Below are 14,853 nucleotides of genomic sequence, written 5' to 3' on the forward strand. Positions count from 1 at the left end.
TCTACAGCATTCCACTGCTGCCACTTTCATGGCTCCCACACAAAAGAAGCTCTGCTGTAAACAAGGCTTGGAAAAGTGGCTCAGCAAATGCCGACCACAAACACTGCTTGCCAGTCGAGGGCATGCTTCTCACGTATTCTTGCATGGTAGCAGCATTAGCAGAAAGACCAACCAAAGCAACACCACTCTCTTTTAGGCAAACTTGCATACAGAAAGTACAGCAACACATGCGTGACAATGGCAAGCACAATCTGCAGTAATCAAATCAAACCCTGTATGCTATGCACTGTACAGAGCACGACAGTATAGAGGTGCTCAGTTTGATTTGTTTATCCATGCTAATACACTACAGTCCATGCCCATTACCTGTATACAACCTACTTTCGGATAGGTGCTGCTCATTTAGTTTGATCCGTCTATACTGTTGATGAAAACTCCCTGCTGGGCTAGTTGGTACACAGTTCAAGTTTAGGAATAGCGCAACACAAAATACACAGACATGAAGGACTGGACGCGTGCCAACTCCCAACTGATTTATTCTCGAAAACATCTAAATAAACATCAGGCGCATGCACATACAGATAGCATTCCGATTCAGCACAGTACTCCGACACGAGTTTTCAAGAATACATCAGATGGCACTCGTTCCGCCGCCCTTCATGTCCGTGTATTTTGTGTTGTGCCATTCTTAAACTATGTACCAACTAGCCCAGCAGAGAGTTTGCATCACTCATATTTATTCTAGAATGGCCCTTTTATGTGTTCACTATCCAGTGACGAAGCTTCAATCCTGGTTAGCCATATTGCCACTGCTACATGCTGTGAAAGATTCTGAAGCCTGAAGAAAGGTCTCTTGCCTCATGCTGGTCAGGCCCTTCGGGCCATCCCCTGGCCACAGAAAAGTGAATTTGCAAGATTGTCATGTCCGAGCTTTGGCAGCAAGTACGACTTAGCTACAACTTGCCGCGTGTGTACTGCTGCGCAACCACACTCTGACTGGACAGCTGAGGCACAGTTGCAAGGGTCACGTCGACTGGCAGCATAGACCACAGAGTTCTGGTGAAGGTGCATCCTCCTACACCTTCCAAAACGGGCTCCGCAGACTCCGAAGTCACCAACTAATTTGGTAATTCTTGGCAATGTGACAGTCCCCAACAATGTTGCGTCGGTCCTCAGGAAGGCACCAAAGTTTAGTCTAGAGCCCAAAATTCTGAGCCGTTGGCTCTGAATAGGAGAAGCGCACCGCGAGCGTTGGAAGTAGACTGCCTCACTGAGACTATAGAGTGCCTGTGCGTCCACACAGGGAGTGCCGTGGATTTCTTCAGAGACAGCGCCCACTCTTTTCTCCAAGCAGACAAAGAAAGCGATTTTGCTGCCACGCCACACAGGACTTTCCAGGATAAGGCGGGACAAGCAATGGCCACCAACTTCAGATGTCAATCCTGTCAAGGTAAACCGGAGTGCTATACTAATGTGCAGCACTCTAAACTTGACAAAGCTGGCTAAGGCTGTTAATGAACGCAAAGGCACAAGTTTAGCGGTGTTTTTCGCTGTCAGTGTCTTGACAGCAAAAATAAGTGTCTTTTCTATGTGTCTTTATGTATAAGTGTCTTGACAGCATGTGTCTTGACCAGACACATGCTGTTCCGGTCGATATTTAGTGAACGCAGAACGTGGCAGGCTCCAGGTTAGCCAATATTTGCTGAGGCACCTTAATGGGCAACATTTTGAAGACCCTTTTTCTATTAAGAACTCACCAGAAGCAATTTTCAACTCTTCTATTGGATATGCCTTTTCCATCGACATTGTTGACCTGCATTATTTGGTACCCAACTACTTTCTTGTGTTACAGCATGTACTCAAAAGAATGGTGTAGTGCTGATCCAGAATCCTTGTGGAATTATGGTGGAAAATGTTCTGCCACTTGTGGAATTTTACCTTAATAGCACATCTTTCTTTTAATGACAAACTCGGGGGTGGGACAGCTCAGAGTTTTAGGAGCATGTGTGGAGCAGAAAAATTGTGTTTTGGAGCAGCTAGTAAAAAAAAAAGCAAGAGACAGCTTTTAGTTATGGAATAGCACAGAAAGGGCTATTCAGCTAAGGCAAATAATGTTCGACGTTAGTCCCATGCTAAAGTTGTAAGATGAAGAATAAAAGAAAAGAAGAGAGGAACCGAGGGGCTCAAAAAAAATTAATTTTGATAGCGTTCACCAGCTCTTCAACATCTTAACACCCAAACCTTTAGCAAATGCATTGTGGACCATTCACATACGATTTCAACTGATGGCTGTGGCGATGCGGACTCCGCCGCTTCGTTTCGGTTGGACGCTAGCGCCGTTCTTGCTCTTTTGCGTCACATATTTGTGGCGCTCCTCGCTCACCGAGCTCCAAAAGTAGTCTGAATTAACCGATGTGCGGCCAAATAAGTCCGAAAAACGAGTTTGATTGCATTGAATAATGCATACGTCGGCCGGGAGCACGCACCTTGTTGAGAAGCGTGCTCGCTGCCGCCCTTGTCGGTAAGATTTTCCCGTGGAAGCCGCATTATAACCGGTACTTCGTCTCACGCGGCTGCACTGTAAGCGTATACATGGAGTTCTATGGGAGGGTAAACGGGAGTCGGAAAAGGTCGCGTTGTAGCCAGTTCTCCACTATAAATGGTTACGTTATAAGTGGTCTGTACTGTAGTTCTATGGATCACATTTGCTCACAAGTATTTAAACTTGGACTCGCCGATATTTAAACTTGCGTCTGCTTCTTACACTGCACGTTTTTTAATCAGTAACACCACCGTTCGCTGCCGCCTGCTTGCACAGGACTGCTTCAAGTGCGCTTCACCTGCAGAAACGAGCAGCTTGCTGCGTAAAGTCCAACAAGATAAGCGCAACACCCGTGCACTGTTATAGGAGCACGAAGAAACCTCACTGCACAGAAACACCGACAGCAAATGCGCGTATGGTACAGCAAGCGCCCGGCAGCGACTGGTGACGGCATTAGCTTAGTAGGCGGCCGTGGCGTAGTGCACACAAAATAGTTATACAGTGTAGACCGCTTATAACGTTAGTCGCCGGAGTCGCGAATATCCGCACTATAAGTGGTACCGCACTATAACCAAAACAACTATTTTATTTCAAACTACGGGGCCCTGTAAGTGTTTTTTTTTAACCATGGAAATGTTTAAATTTTTAGCAGTAATGCGATCTGTCGAACAGTGAAGATTTACTCTAGCTATACTCACAAACACTCGCACCACGTCGCTAGCGCCACCATGTTGAATTCCGAATATGCGCATTGTAAGCGATCAAAAATTGTTTAAAAATTGTTTTAAAAAATGTTTTTAGGTGCTACGATCACTAAATGTAATCTGCATACGCAGCTTTTTGTAAATGTTTTCTCTCTTGCTGGTTTAACAAACAGTGCCTCTTTAATTTATTTTTTTTCCTTCTTTTTGCGGCGTTCATCTTGGGAACCACTTAAAGAAGTAAGTGCGATGCCGTGTGTCATCGGTGCAACTCCTTACTGCAAAGGGTCATTCGGAATAAAAAAGGTGTTTCCTGCACAGGACCAAACTTTTGCCTGTGTGGCAGGGGTATCAGAATGAATGCAAATTCCGACGAGAATACGCCACAAGGATTACGCGTGTGCTTACAGATTATGCTGCATAGCGCGCGAGCATGCCTGTGTTGTCGCAGTGCTGAGAGGGACAAACCGCCCGTTTTTGGACGCAACGCCTATCGAGATGCTTGCCAGGGATGCCGCACAAGCGCAGACCATGGCTGTATTTTTCCGCACATGTGCTCTGCTGACGAGCGGCCATCAGTGTGGTGCTCCGAGTTATTTTGTGAGCACCTGTACAGCAGCAACTGAACACTCGAAAAAAGAAAAAAAGTGCATTTTCGGAACGAATTGTCTGCCTAACATGCTGCAACCTTGCGCGACTTGTCGAAAAATTCTCATTGCACTGCCGCCCCTGGGCTTTCAACAACACTCATTTTTCGCTAAACTGCACCCGCAGTACAGTTGGGGAGCCCACTTATGCTTCGCTGTTTAATCCACATTCTGCCGTTTCCCGTTAAAGGTGGTGATCCGCTCACCCTCGTGGCTCTCTCCCTGGTTACGACGCAGGCAAACAGGCGATCCTTCCGCACATGTGTCTTTCCTTGCACCGACAACAAACTGCAAGTTTCTCGTTTCAATTTTATGTTGAATGTGCACAATTGAGTTTCCTTGTGGGTGTGTACATGGTGCGCTCCTCTTCTTCATCTCCTCATTCTTTGGCCGTTCATCTAAGGCCACCGCACCAATGTCCATCCTAGGATGGCACCCTCAGTGCAACGCGTGATATAGAAAATTAAATGAAATGTTTCAAAACATGAGTCCTAGTTGCATCAAAGCTATTCAAGAGAAGCTGTGTGAATATTACAAAATGTAAAACAATTAACGTGGTACTCTATGAATTCAACAATAAACCATGCGTAAAACTGCACAAATTAAACAAATTTTTGTCACTTTGTTGTCAGTTAAAAAGTATTGTGCATTTTTTTCTTCAACTAGGTCACTCAAGAATTTAAATGTGCAATAAAAAAAGAAAATGTGAGCATGGTGGGGAACCCATTGCCTAGCATGTTTCATTCGGCAAGAATATAGTACACAGGACGAGGTGCCACCACAGCTAACGTACAAAGCAGGACGTCAAACGCAAGCTTCCCTATAATTGAACCCAAACCAAAATTAATAACGGCCCCCGATAAAGCATACTGGGTCTCATGCAAATGCTAAACAGCCATCCTTGTGTCAGCACTGCACCCAAGTGTGCCAGCTCCACTGTTTACTCGGCCCACGCAAAGGCAGACCCAGCTGCGTACTGATGGGGAAAGAATGTTGCCATCCATTCAAAGGCTCGGGAAGATCAGTACCTCATTACACTCTCCATACAGAATGACCCCATTCCTAGGAAGCCCTACTTTAGCAGTGGATATAATGTTGGAGTTATTTTTCCTTTAAACATTTGTGGCACCAGCTCATCACACATTGTGCAAAATGTTTAAAATCAACTGGTAACTTCCACAATTTATACACTTGAAATCAGTGCAAAAAATTATCAGGGTGTTTATTTACTCTTCATTAGCCTGTGATGTTGTGGTCGAGAAATACATTTGGGTTGTTCTGCGAGGCAAGCATTAACTGCGGTAAACGTACATGTTCTGCACTCCGTGATCATCATCAGCCTATATTCATGTCCACTGCAGGACCCTGCGATCTCCAGTTACCCCTGTCTTGCGCCAGCACTCCGTGAGCACAGACGTTGCATCGCTAGTCACTCGCCTACTCTGTTGACTGTCACGAAACGTTCAAACATGCGCGTGTTGTTGAAGATGCAGAAAAATCACAAATTGGCGAAGTATCGAGGGGAACTTAATACATGAAAGTAAGTGTGTAGGACTTAGGTCGGGATCACGAAAATGCGACATAGCAGCCGGGAAAACGCAGCAGTGAGGGGGTTCCACTATTAGAAATTTTTTGCTGCTAGAATTTTTCCTTGATTTTGTGTATGTTTTGATGATACAATTTTTGGGTGATACGAATATTTCACGCGACCCCGTGAGATTCGTATCACCGAGGTTCTACTGTATACGTCCCAACCATCATGCAGCCCAATTTAAAAAAAGAGGAACAGCGTTACGTGAAGCAAATCTAGTGCGTATTGTTTCCAGTACAGTAGAGTAGCCGCTAGTATTTTTTTGTTACTGAGATTTAATTAGCTAATTGTAATTGATTACCTAACTCGAGAAGTACTGTCCTAATAATCAGTGTCAATGAGAAAATTGTAGCGCAACACGAAAAACTCCCCGATACAGCTTTCTGTTGCTCAATACATGCTACATAAATGTGTTTTTTCAAGTGTGAAAGAAGCCCACGAATACACGCACCGCGCGACTGGCTGCTCGAGGCACTTTGCATGTATTCGCCGGCTTCTTTCACGCTCGCAAAAACACTTTTATGTAGCACGTATTGAGCAACAGAAAGCTGTATCGGGGAGTTTTTCGTGTTGCTCTACATCTTTCTCATTGACACTTTGATAATCAGGACAGCACTTCTCTAGTTGGACAATTACAATTGCCTAAACAAATCTCAGTAATGAAAAAATTACTAGCGGCTACTCTGCTGTACTGGAAACAATACGCACTAGATTTGCTTCGCGTAATGCCGTTCCTTTTTTTTAAATCGTGCTGCGTGATAGCTGGGACACCCTGTATAGTCGTGCAGAACCCACTTGGAGATCCACTTAGCGAGTTCCTTTACAAACGAAGTCGGTTGCAATGGTTTCTTTACAATGTCTCCATTTTCCCACACCGCACGTGACCTCAGCCTCGTGTGGGGCCCCCCAATCTTCTCGTAGTTATTCAATCGCTCATAGGACACATTTCTCAGTCACCTAGATGGCATTTCACTGTTGGAGAGGAGCAGATGCAGTTCTTTCAAGTTCTCGATGGTGCTATACACATCACCCATACAAAATTTTTAGTCCAGAAACGCTGAGCTCGGCATTTGCACAATACCCACAAAGGCACACTTCTTGGTCGGGAGCAAGCAGAACCCTCTTCGGATGAAACGAATAAAACTTGGACAATGCCATTTAAATGTCCACATTCACCGTCTTTGACAGACTCTCGTATTCAGCGAGTCATAAATCTTCTTGGCACGTACTGCCCCGTCAATGCACACGTCTTTCTTGTTTGGGCTCTGTCGTCACCAGCCATACGCATCTGTTGGATCCATGGCATACCGAGGGCTTAAACCGAGACCTCTGAAGTGGAACGCTGTGCTTCTCGTGCCAACTTTGTGATCATGTATTTCAATAAACTTGACATGACAACCTGGATTTTTTGTGGACCAACATTCACTGGCAGCAGCGTCAATAATCCGCCTTTTTCACAGCCCGATGGCGCATGCTTAGTCGCGAAACGGTTTGAAAGGGTCGCGCGCACGGGCGCGTGGCCCCATCCTGGAAAGTCCCGCGAAAAAAAAAACGTGCTCGGAAGTGCGCTACTGCGAACACTCGTGCCGTGTATCGCGTTGAAACTCCACTGGTAGCTCGATGTCGGTGCGGTACCGAAAACGTGACTGCACAGGGAACCACGTAGTTGCCGCATTCCATTGATGGCTATAATAGCAAATTTATCGATAGACGACACTTAAAAATATCACGTTGCTGACAAAGACTTCTTGCAGCGTCTGTCCTCTCTTGCTGGTAATGGCAGCGTGTACCTGACTTCACGTATGTACTCGTTTAAGACACGGTAACACTGGGTGGATACGAGACCGACGAGACGCTTACGCCAACGATTGGCCGCCTATTCAGCACAGTGTGTCGCTGAAACCATTTTATCATAATAGACCGACAACGATACAACCGATGAGCACGAGTTATCATACTGCAACGGGCTTTCTTGTCGACGGCACCGTTAAATCAGCGTGCCGACCATCGTTCGACCGAACCTCGCACGATCGGCCGTTGAACCGATACACGATAGCCGCGACGCCTTCGTTTGTATAGATAAATAATCACACTCAAAGTGAGTGAAAACATGCCTACGAAGCTAAAATGCACAAGCTTCAACCCTCTCAAGCCTTGCACATGAAATTTGAGCCAATGTTGATCCTGTTCAGTGAAGGTTAGGCTTGGCGCCATCGAGTTCGTGCACCCACTGAAGGCGGACCTGAACTGAAAAGTAAACAAATTAGGGCGAAGGAAACTGCTTTTATAGTTCAGTGCTGGCCTTAGTGATTTGAAATAAACTACTCTTCGCTTCGCGCGGCGCGTATACAATAAGATGCAAGCGGGGACACAGCGCTGTGCCCAAAGGCTGTGCCAACATCTGTACGTTGCCGTTCCCGTAGGCTGCCGGTCGAATTCGCAACGTAGATGGGTGGGTCTGTACGTGTTGTCATGCTGACACATTTCTTAATTCCCGAGATATACTGTTTACCTCTGCGTCAAACGTGTAACAAGAGACGGTGCATTCGGTACAGCAGCACAAACAACCGCCTCACTCAGTTATATACCAACGGCGTCACCGATGGCATCCGAGTTTTCGCGGGAGAACAGGGCCTTTAAATGAGCGCTTATGCGAGCACAGTTTTCTATAATAATGCTTACGACATGGGCAAACTAAAAGTATGATGAAGTTAGAGAAAAGCGAGAATCAGTAATAAATTAACTACCAGATATACGTATGTAACCGGATCAGTCACCGTTGTTAAGGTGGCTCAGCCGCTCATACTGACTCGTCTCACGGTGGAACAACGCAGCTCATAAGCGCAGATATGTGTTTTATTCTACGTTTTGACATTTCATATCAGCGATGCACCTTTTCCCCAATATTTGACGCTAACAACGATCTGTGGCTGTAGGTGTCGATGTAAACAAGTGCACCGCTTTGTGAAATCCGACGCGGAAGGCTGTGCGCTCAGACTTTTTATTTATGTGAAATGTCTAAAGAATGTGTAAAAAGAATTAAAAGAAAGCAAGGTGCATAAAGGAGCGAAAACAAACTCCAAAGCAGCCGCGACGGCAAGCCTTTATCGACCACACTGTGAAGAAAACGGCGCCTGTTCGCCGTAAACATAAATAGTTGGCGAGTGCTACGTGGCTTCCAGGAACGACAGGGTGTCCCGGAGAAGCCATTAATAATTAGTTGCCATCCACGAAACGCACAACCAATGCGCACTCAACATGGGCGCAGGTACACAAATCAACCGGCGAAAAGCCCCGGTACCATTCCACGTTTCCAGCGGCGTGCGGCAGAGGGCAGCACAGGAAAACGAAAAAGGTGGATTCAAGGCGCTTCTGATAAGACGTAGACGCTGCGTGGGCTTTCCTCAAGTGTCCCAAACATTGAAGGCAGTCATCAGAATTGTTCCTTGAGGGTTCAGGTCTACCGGTTCTCCCAAAAAGAGCACTGACCCCCCCCCCCCCCCCCCCGATCGAATTTTGACTGCAACACTGCTTTCAATTTTGCTCTACTTCCTTTTTGCATAAGCTTTTCTTTGTCTTTGAAGAACATGACTTGGGAGCCTCAAGGGTGCCACGTCAGTGCTTGTGCCTGTTCAGCTCTCACCAACTGTCTTCCTCATGAATGAAGATGTTATCGGCATCACCAGAGTCCGAGAAGGCCGAGACCAAATCCTCTTGAAGCAGTGTCGACAGATCTGATCTCCATTGCTACTTGACCTTGATTGCCAACCTAACATTGATGCAAGGCCTTCCGCAACATAAAGACACCGACATCTCCACCACTACAGATATTTTGCTGGAATGGAATTTTCTTCTCGCGCACCACGAGGTAGCTGGCACAAAAAACTCAGTCACGGCTGTAAGGCTTAGTTATAGCTACCTTCCGAGCTCGGGACGGTCCCAAAACCAAAATCAAGCATGCTTTCTAAACCTAAGTGCTATGCCCTGCCTCGACAACCTCATCAGTTCCTGTTTACACAATTACACAGTTGACCTCGCACCCCGCTCTGGCCACTGTAACTCAAGCAGGTGTATCCGGTGACCTGAACCATGCCTGAAACCAAGCAGAGCCACAGACAGCAACTCGGGTCTCACGCAAGACGGAACACCTGCAACCTCAAAGCAGTGTGCATCAAAACCTAAATAAAATGCTTTAAAAGACACAGCATAAAGCTCAGAAGTTTCTTGCTGCATATGGCTTACTGGCAGAGCCGTGCAGCTCGCTGTTTGCACAGACGGACTTTGCTGTTTACTGCACTTGGACATCATCTGAACGGCCCACTGTCTATTTCCATAGTTTTCGCAGATGCTGAAAAAAAAAGAAAAGAATGGAGGGCCGTAAAGGTGCTTGCTGCCCGTTGACGAGGAACATCAGCCGCTGTACTGAAGTCATGCGAGTGCATTTCATGCAAACAGTTCTTTCTGTTCATTTTCCCCAACCGCAACTACCTCATTCTTGCCGTTGAGCAAGGCTCAGAAGAGGCATGTCATGATAGGAAATTTTTGCAAGAAATGCTCATTTCTGCACTCTGGATCTCAAAACAGTGAATCTCATTGATAAAACCTTTACTGAAACCAGAAAATAAAATGTATCATCCGAAAATCGTACTATCCAAAGCAAGCTTCACAAAAGTGCCTATCTTCATACCGAGTACGCCTGTACTTGGTGGCAGAATCAATAGCTAAGGTTCGTGTGACATCACTCGACGTCACACAAACCGCAGCACTTTTATTTGGGAACGTTGAAATAAGATTGCGCTTCTTTTCAATGTCAGTAAAAAACATTCTTTTGGAAGTTAAAAAGAATCCGGCATTCAAGGTGCAAGGTGGGAGTGGCCACACAGCAGCATCTTTCCTCCAGTGTTGCTGGGCTTAACACATTGCTCATTGGAATAGTATTTAATTCTTTCCGTACCGTATAGATGGTGTGAAACACCGCTTTCGAGACCTTCCGTGCCATTCACGGACGCACTGCACTATAGGACGTGAAGGGGCAGAACTATATTTTAGTTTTCTAAGCAGTTTGCTTTTTTTCCTGCAGGGCGGTGATTTTTTGAACGCGCTCCAAAAGATCGCTGATCTCGCAATTATGCTGCATCTGCGGCTGATTTTATCAACGGGTCAAACAGCAGCGAGTCGGAGGGTGCTGCTTTTTCATCGGACTCCGAGAGCAACGACGATGCGAACCAGCCCGAAACATCAGCGGCCGCAGCCCAGCACGCCCAACTGTAGTGCTTGCAGTTAAATTTTTGCAGTAGAAAACCTGTTCACTGAAAAATGTTGATTTTTTTTTGGAGATACTGCCTATTAGATGGCAATACATTTTGAACATCTCATAATTTTCGCAATGTTTTTTGCTTAGTAAATACAAGCGTGTCTTTACACTCTTCTTTCAACAAAATCCTTCTTTCTGTTTTCTGTGCACACCCTGTTCCCACATGAGTAAATATTAACCGAGACAAGGTGGAAAATGCAGCTTATGTAAATGCGCGACATACCAACTTGGAGATAATGCAAAATGTTTTCTATACTTTGCTTACACAACATTGTAAATGGAAATAAAATACACTAAAACCTTGTTACAAGAGACACTCAAGGGGCCCATGTCTCTTGTAACCAAAAATTCTAAAAACACTGAGGAGTCCGACTAGACCACTTTATTATACATCCGCATTAACGTGTGCTTAAACAAATCTTTGATGCGAACGGGGTTGTCTCATGGAAACATGGTGATGGCTCCGGAGTCCAACTACTGGCATACAAAGCGACCAGCACCGCAGACGCTGTGACAGACATCCAACTCAGGTCCTCTGTCACAGCGTTGGTGTGGGAGCGCAACAGCGAATATAAAAACACGACAGAAAATTCAGGGCAATTTGTAGTCACAACCATACAAAGAATGACATCCAGTAGCGGAACGGAACAAAATCGAGCCAAGGGAATGAAAATTGCAGCGCATACCGGTTGGTACGACGTCGGCCGCGTTGCATGAGCGTGTCTGGCTTGTGTCTAAATAGGGAAGAATTTACTCTAGGGACCTAAAAAAGTTGCCCTTAGTAACCGAGTGTCTCTTGTATGCGATGTTGTTGACATGGCGACCATAGGAAAACCAACCAAAGCATTTTCGAATGTCTTTTGTAACGAGACATTCAATCGTTGGCACAAGCCCACATCATAAACAAAAAATGACATCACTCTTGAACAGAAAGCCCAGGAAGAAGAGTCTTTTCTGTCCCCTTGTTGCAGCGAGTCAGGCTTTTTCTGTACAAACTTAGCTAAATACACAGCAAAGTATAAACTTGGTCTTATGTACGCTTAGATTTCTGGTGGCAAAATTAGTAAAATCGCATGTCAAAAATATGAAAATGTTCTGGCGGATCATTTCTAATGTCACTCACATTTTGCCAGAATTATCTCCAGTCACCAATTATCTGTTCTATGCAAAGAACATGTTGCATTATCTCGTTCTGAGTCGGAAAAAATGCAGTAGAAAGTGATGCATAAGCTGCTGTTAGAATGTTGTACTGCACAACCATCAGATGGCTTCCAGTTCTTTCTTGAACTAAGAAGAAACCTGCAGAAGGAACATGGGTGCTTTTAAGGAAACCCCCCCTTTTCTGTATGAGGTGCCTTTTCCGTTGGCTTATGTGCCCTTGGGGCCACTAGTCCCCTTGGTGCTCTGCATATATGAGGGCGATTCAGAAAGCAATGCCTCCAAGCCCACTACTGTGCCAATAGTACTGCAAATATTCTCAACTCTTTTATCAGTAATGCACTGGTGTTTAAGCTATACAATGTCACTTGCCTCACTTTTCTCGTTCCAGAGTAATACAGCAATTCATGGCATCCAGTGGTGACGTCCGGTTGACACAGCGGGCTGTAATTGAATTCTGACCGCGGAAGGTTGTGGCTTGTGTGGAGATTTGATTCGGCTAGATTTTGGTGTTTCAGAGTCCTCGCCCACATCTGCACAGTGCTGACAACACAGGCATCCCCATTAACTGCAGTCAGACGGCAATGAATAATAATAGGCGCACAACCTTCCGCAGTCAGAAATTCAATTACAGCCCGCTGTTTTAACCGGACGTGACACCACTGGATGTCATGGATTGCTCGATTACTCTGGAACGAGAAGAGATAGGAAAGTGAGGCAAGTGAAATTCTATAGCTTAAACATCAGTGCATTAATGATAAAAAGTTGACGTTTGCGGTACTATTGGCAAAGTCGTGGGCTTGGAGGCATTACTTTCTGAATCGCCCTCGTATTCATCATCATCAGCCTATATTTATGTCCACTGCACGACGAAGACCTCTCCCTGTGATCTCCAATATATTATATACATTTAAATTAATAAATAAAATTCACTCAATGGCCAGATTCGAACAGAGCGCCTCTAGCACATCCACCTGATGCTCTCACCATAAGTACACAATCGCACGCATACTTGTCAAAGCCAACTAGCTCTTTAAGACGATCGCCGCCTGTTGATTATGATCGTGGTATTCATGCCATGGCACGTGCCCACCATGGGGTCAAGAAGCGGTCGGTACATTTAAAATAAATCCAAAGAAATACAGGCCAACATAAGGGTTGTCACACTGCATAGCACGCATGGGTGTGCTCCACTTTCCTTAACGCCAACAAAATGGGCAAATTCATGTCATTTCATTAACCGCTTCATGAAAGCTTCGCTTCACATCCAACATGTGCATTGGATGTGTATTTCTGTGTGCATATAACAATACTGGCACCTTACTCTGAGTTACAATGATAAACTGAGAATATTTAAAAGGTATGGCTAAATGTTACCTCAAATGTCCAACAACAGTGAGACATGGAATCCATGCATGCCATCACATGACCCGATATGATGCTAGAGAAAAAAGGAGGGTCTCAGTGCGGGCACAACGAGACTACCTTCTTGATGTGCCCGCAGCACTCTGGCCAGACAGGTGGGAACCTCTGGTTTTCCCACACACTCGCAATACAAGCGAACTACAATTGGCCGCGCCTGACCGTCGGCGTTGCCCATAACGTCAAGACATGCCATGACTGCCAGCGACACCACCGACAAGGCCAACGGAATTTCTACAGCCGATCCAGCCTCCTTGCTGACCCTTTCAGCAGACACGACAATATTTCGTTTTCCTTTCTACAGTGCTGATCTACAATTACAACACAAAAAGCAGGAATCCCAAGTTACCTTTCAACATCAAGATAGTCGACGTGGAGTTGGGCTCTTGTTTTATTGTGTGTCTTACGACATGCACATACATACAGGCGTTGTCATAGTAAATATCAAGGGACACCTCTGATTTACAGCATGCTAAAACCAAATGCCCATGGCAACTACACCTACATCAGAATACTGTGAAGCGTTAACATAGCATGTTAAATGGTGCCTGCGCTATTTTCATGTGCCACACATGAACAGATGTCATAGCCAATTTTCAATCTATAACACTGTGTTCTCTGACGCCCAGATCTAGATTCAAACAGTAGGGCACACTTTGCTACAAGTTACCACATGACTTTTGCCTTCCAGTTTTATCCTTTGTAGCTTGATATAGTTTAATAGCTGGCTAGCTCTCCACCCAGTATACTTTTCTGCATCTCTTGTTGTGCCAGCAGGGAATCGTAACAGATATCGTATGATGCAAGCCTTCCGGTGTGATCGTTAAAGAAAGGCTTCAGAAGCAACCCATGCACAGTTGCAACACGTAGTGGAGAAAAACCGAGATGTCTATACAACCAAGTGTTGTCCTATCCCAGCCTCAAACGCTGTGAGAAAACTCTTCTTGGCTGTACAGACGAACTATTGCCAGCGGGCACACAAAGCCGTTCATGACCGCACAAGACACAAATACCTCTAGCCACCTTTGCGCAGTTCATAAACGAAGCATTCGCTGTACCAGATGCACTGTTCAAAGATCGGCTGATCAAACCAAACGATAGGGCCAGGAAGGCTACGACATACGCATGTCAACGTCTCAACCGCAATAATTTACGAACTCATTCTGAACACATTACGTGCAAAGCACTGCGAATGGACGCAGCGCTAGGAAAACATGTCTGTACACGATTACGTCACAGGGTCGATGTAGGCACCACACGTGGCCGCCCGGAGATGCGACCACGCATTCGAAGAAGCAAAAACAAAGCATGACCGCGTACCTTTCTTCAAAGCCACCTCAGTGTGCCTCGAATTCATTGTGGCGTCAGTCGTCGGGGTCTTGAGCGCTCCAATGGCAGCAGGCTGGTATCAACTCTCTGCGTAATGCAAGCCACAAATGAAAAGGCGGAACCGAACCTGCATTTCATGCAACACCGTC

General features: G+C 45.6%; 1 protein-coding gene across 1 annotated transcript in view; it reads right to left on the minus strand.

The window, feature by feature from the left end:
- The window catches only part of LOC119437544 (protein Dr1), an 82,995-nt gene that overhangs the window by 67,636 nt on the left and 506 nt on the right, over positions 1–14,853 (minus strand). The window contains exon 2 of the mRNA XM_037704542.2: positions 14,696–14,791. Within this exon, the coding sequence (XP_037560470.1) occupies positions 14,696–14,732 (37 nt within the window). The 5' untranslated portion in view covers positions 14,733–14,791. The remainder of the gene's footprint in view (positions 1–14,695; positions 14,792–14,853) is intronic.

Source organism: Dermacentor silvarum, chromosome 1, assembly GCF_013339745.2.
Source record: "Dermacentor silvarum isolate Dsil-2018 chromosome 1, BIME_Dsil_1.4, whole genome shotgun sequence".
Lineage (NCBI taxonomy): Eukaryota > Metazoa > Arthropoda > Arachnida > Ixodida > Ixodidae > Dermacentor > Dermacentor silvarum.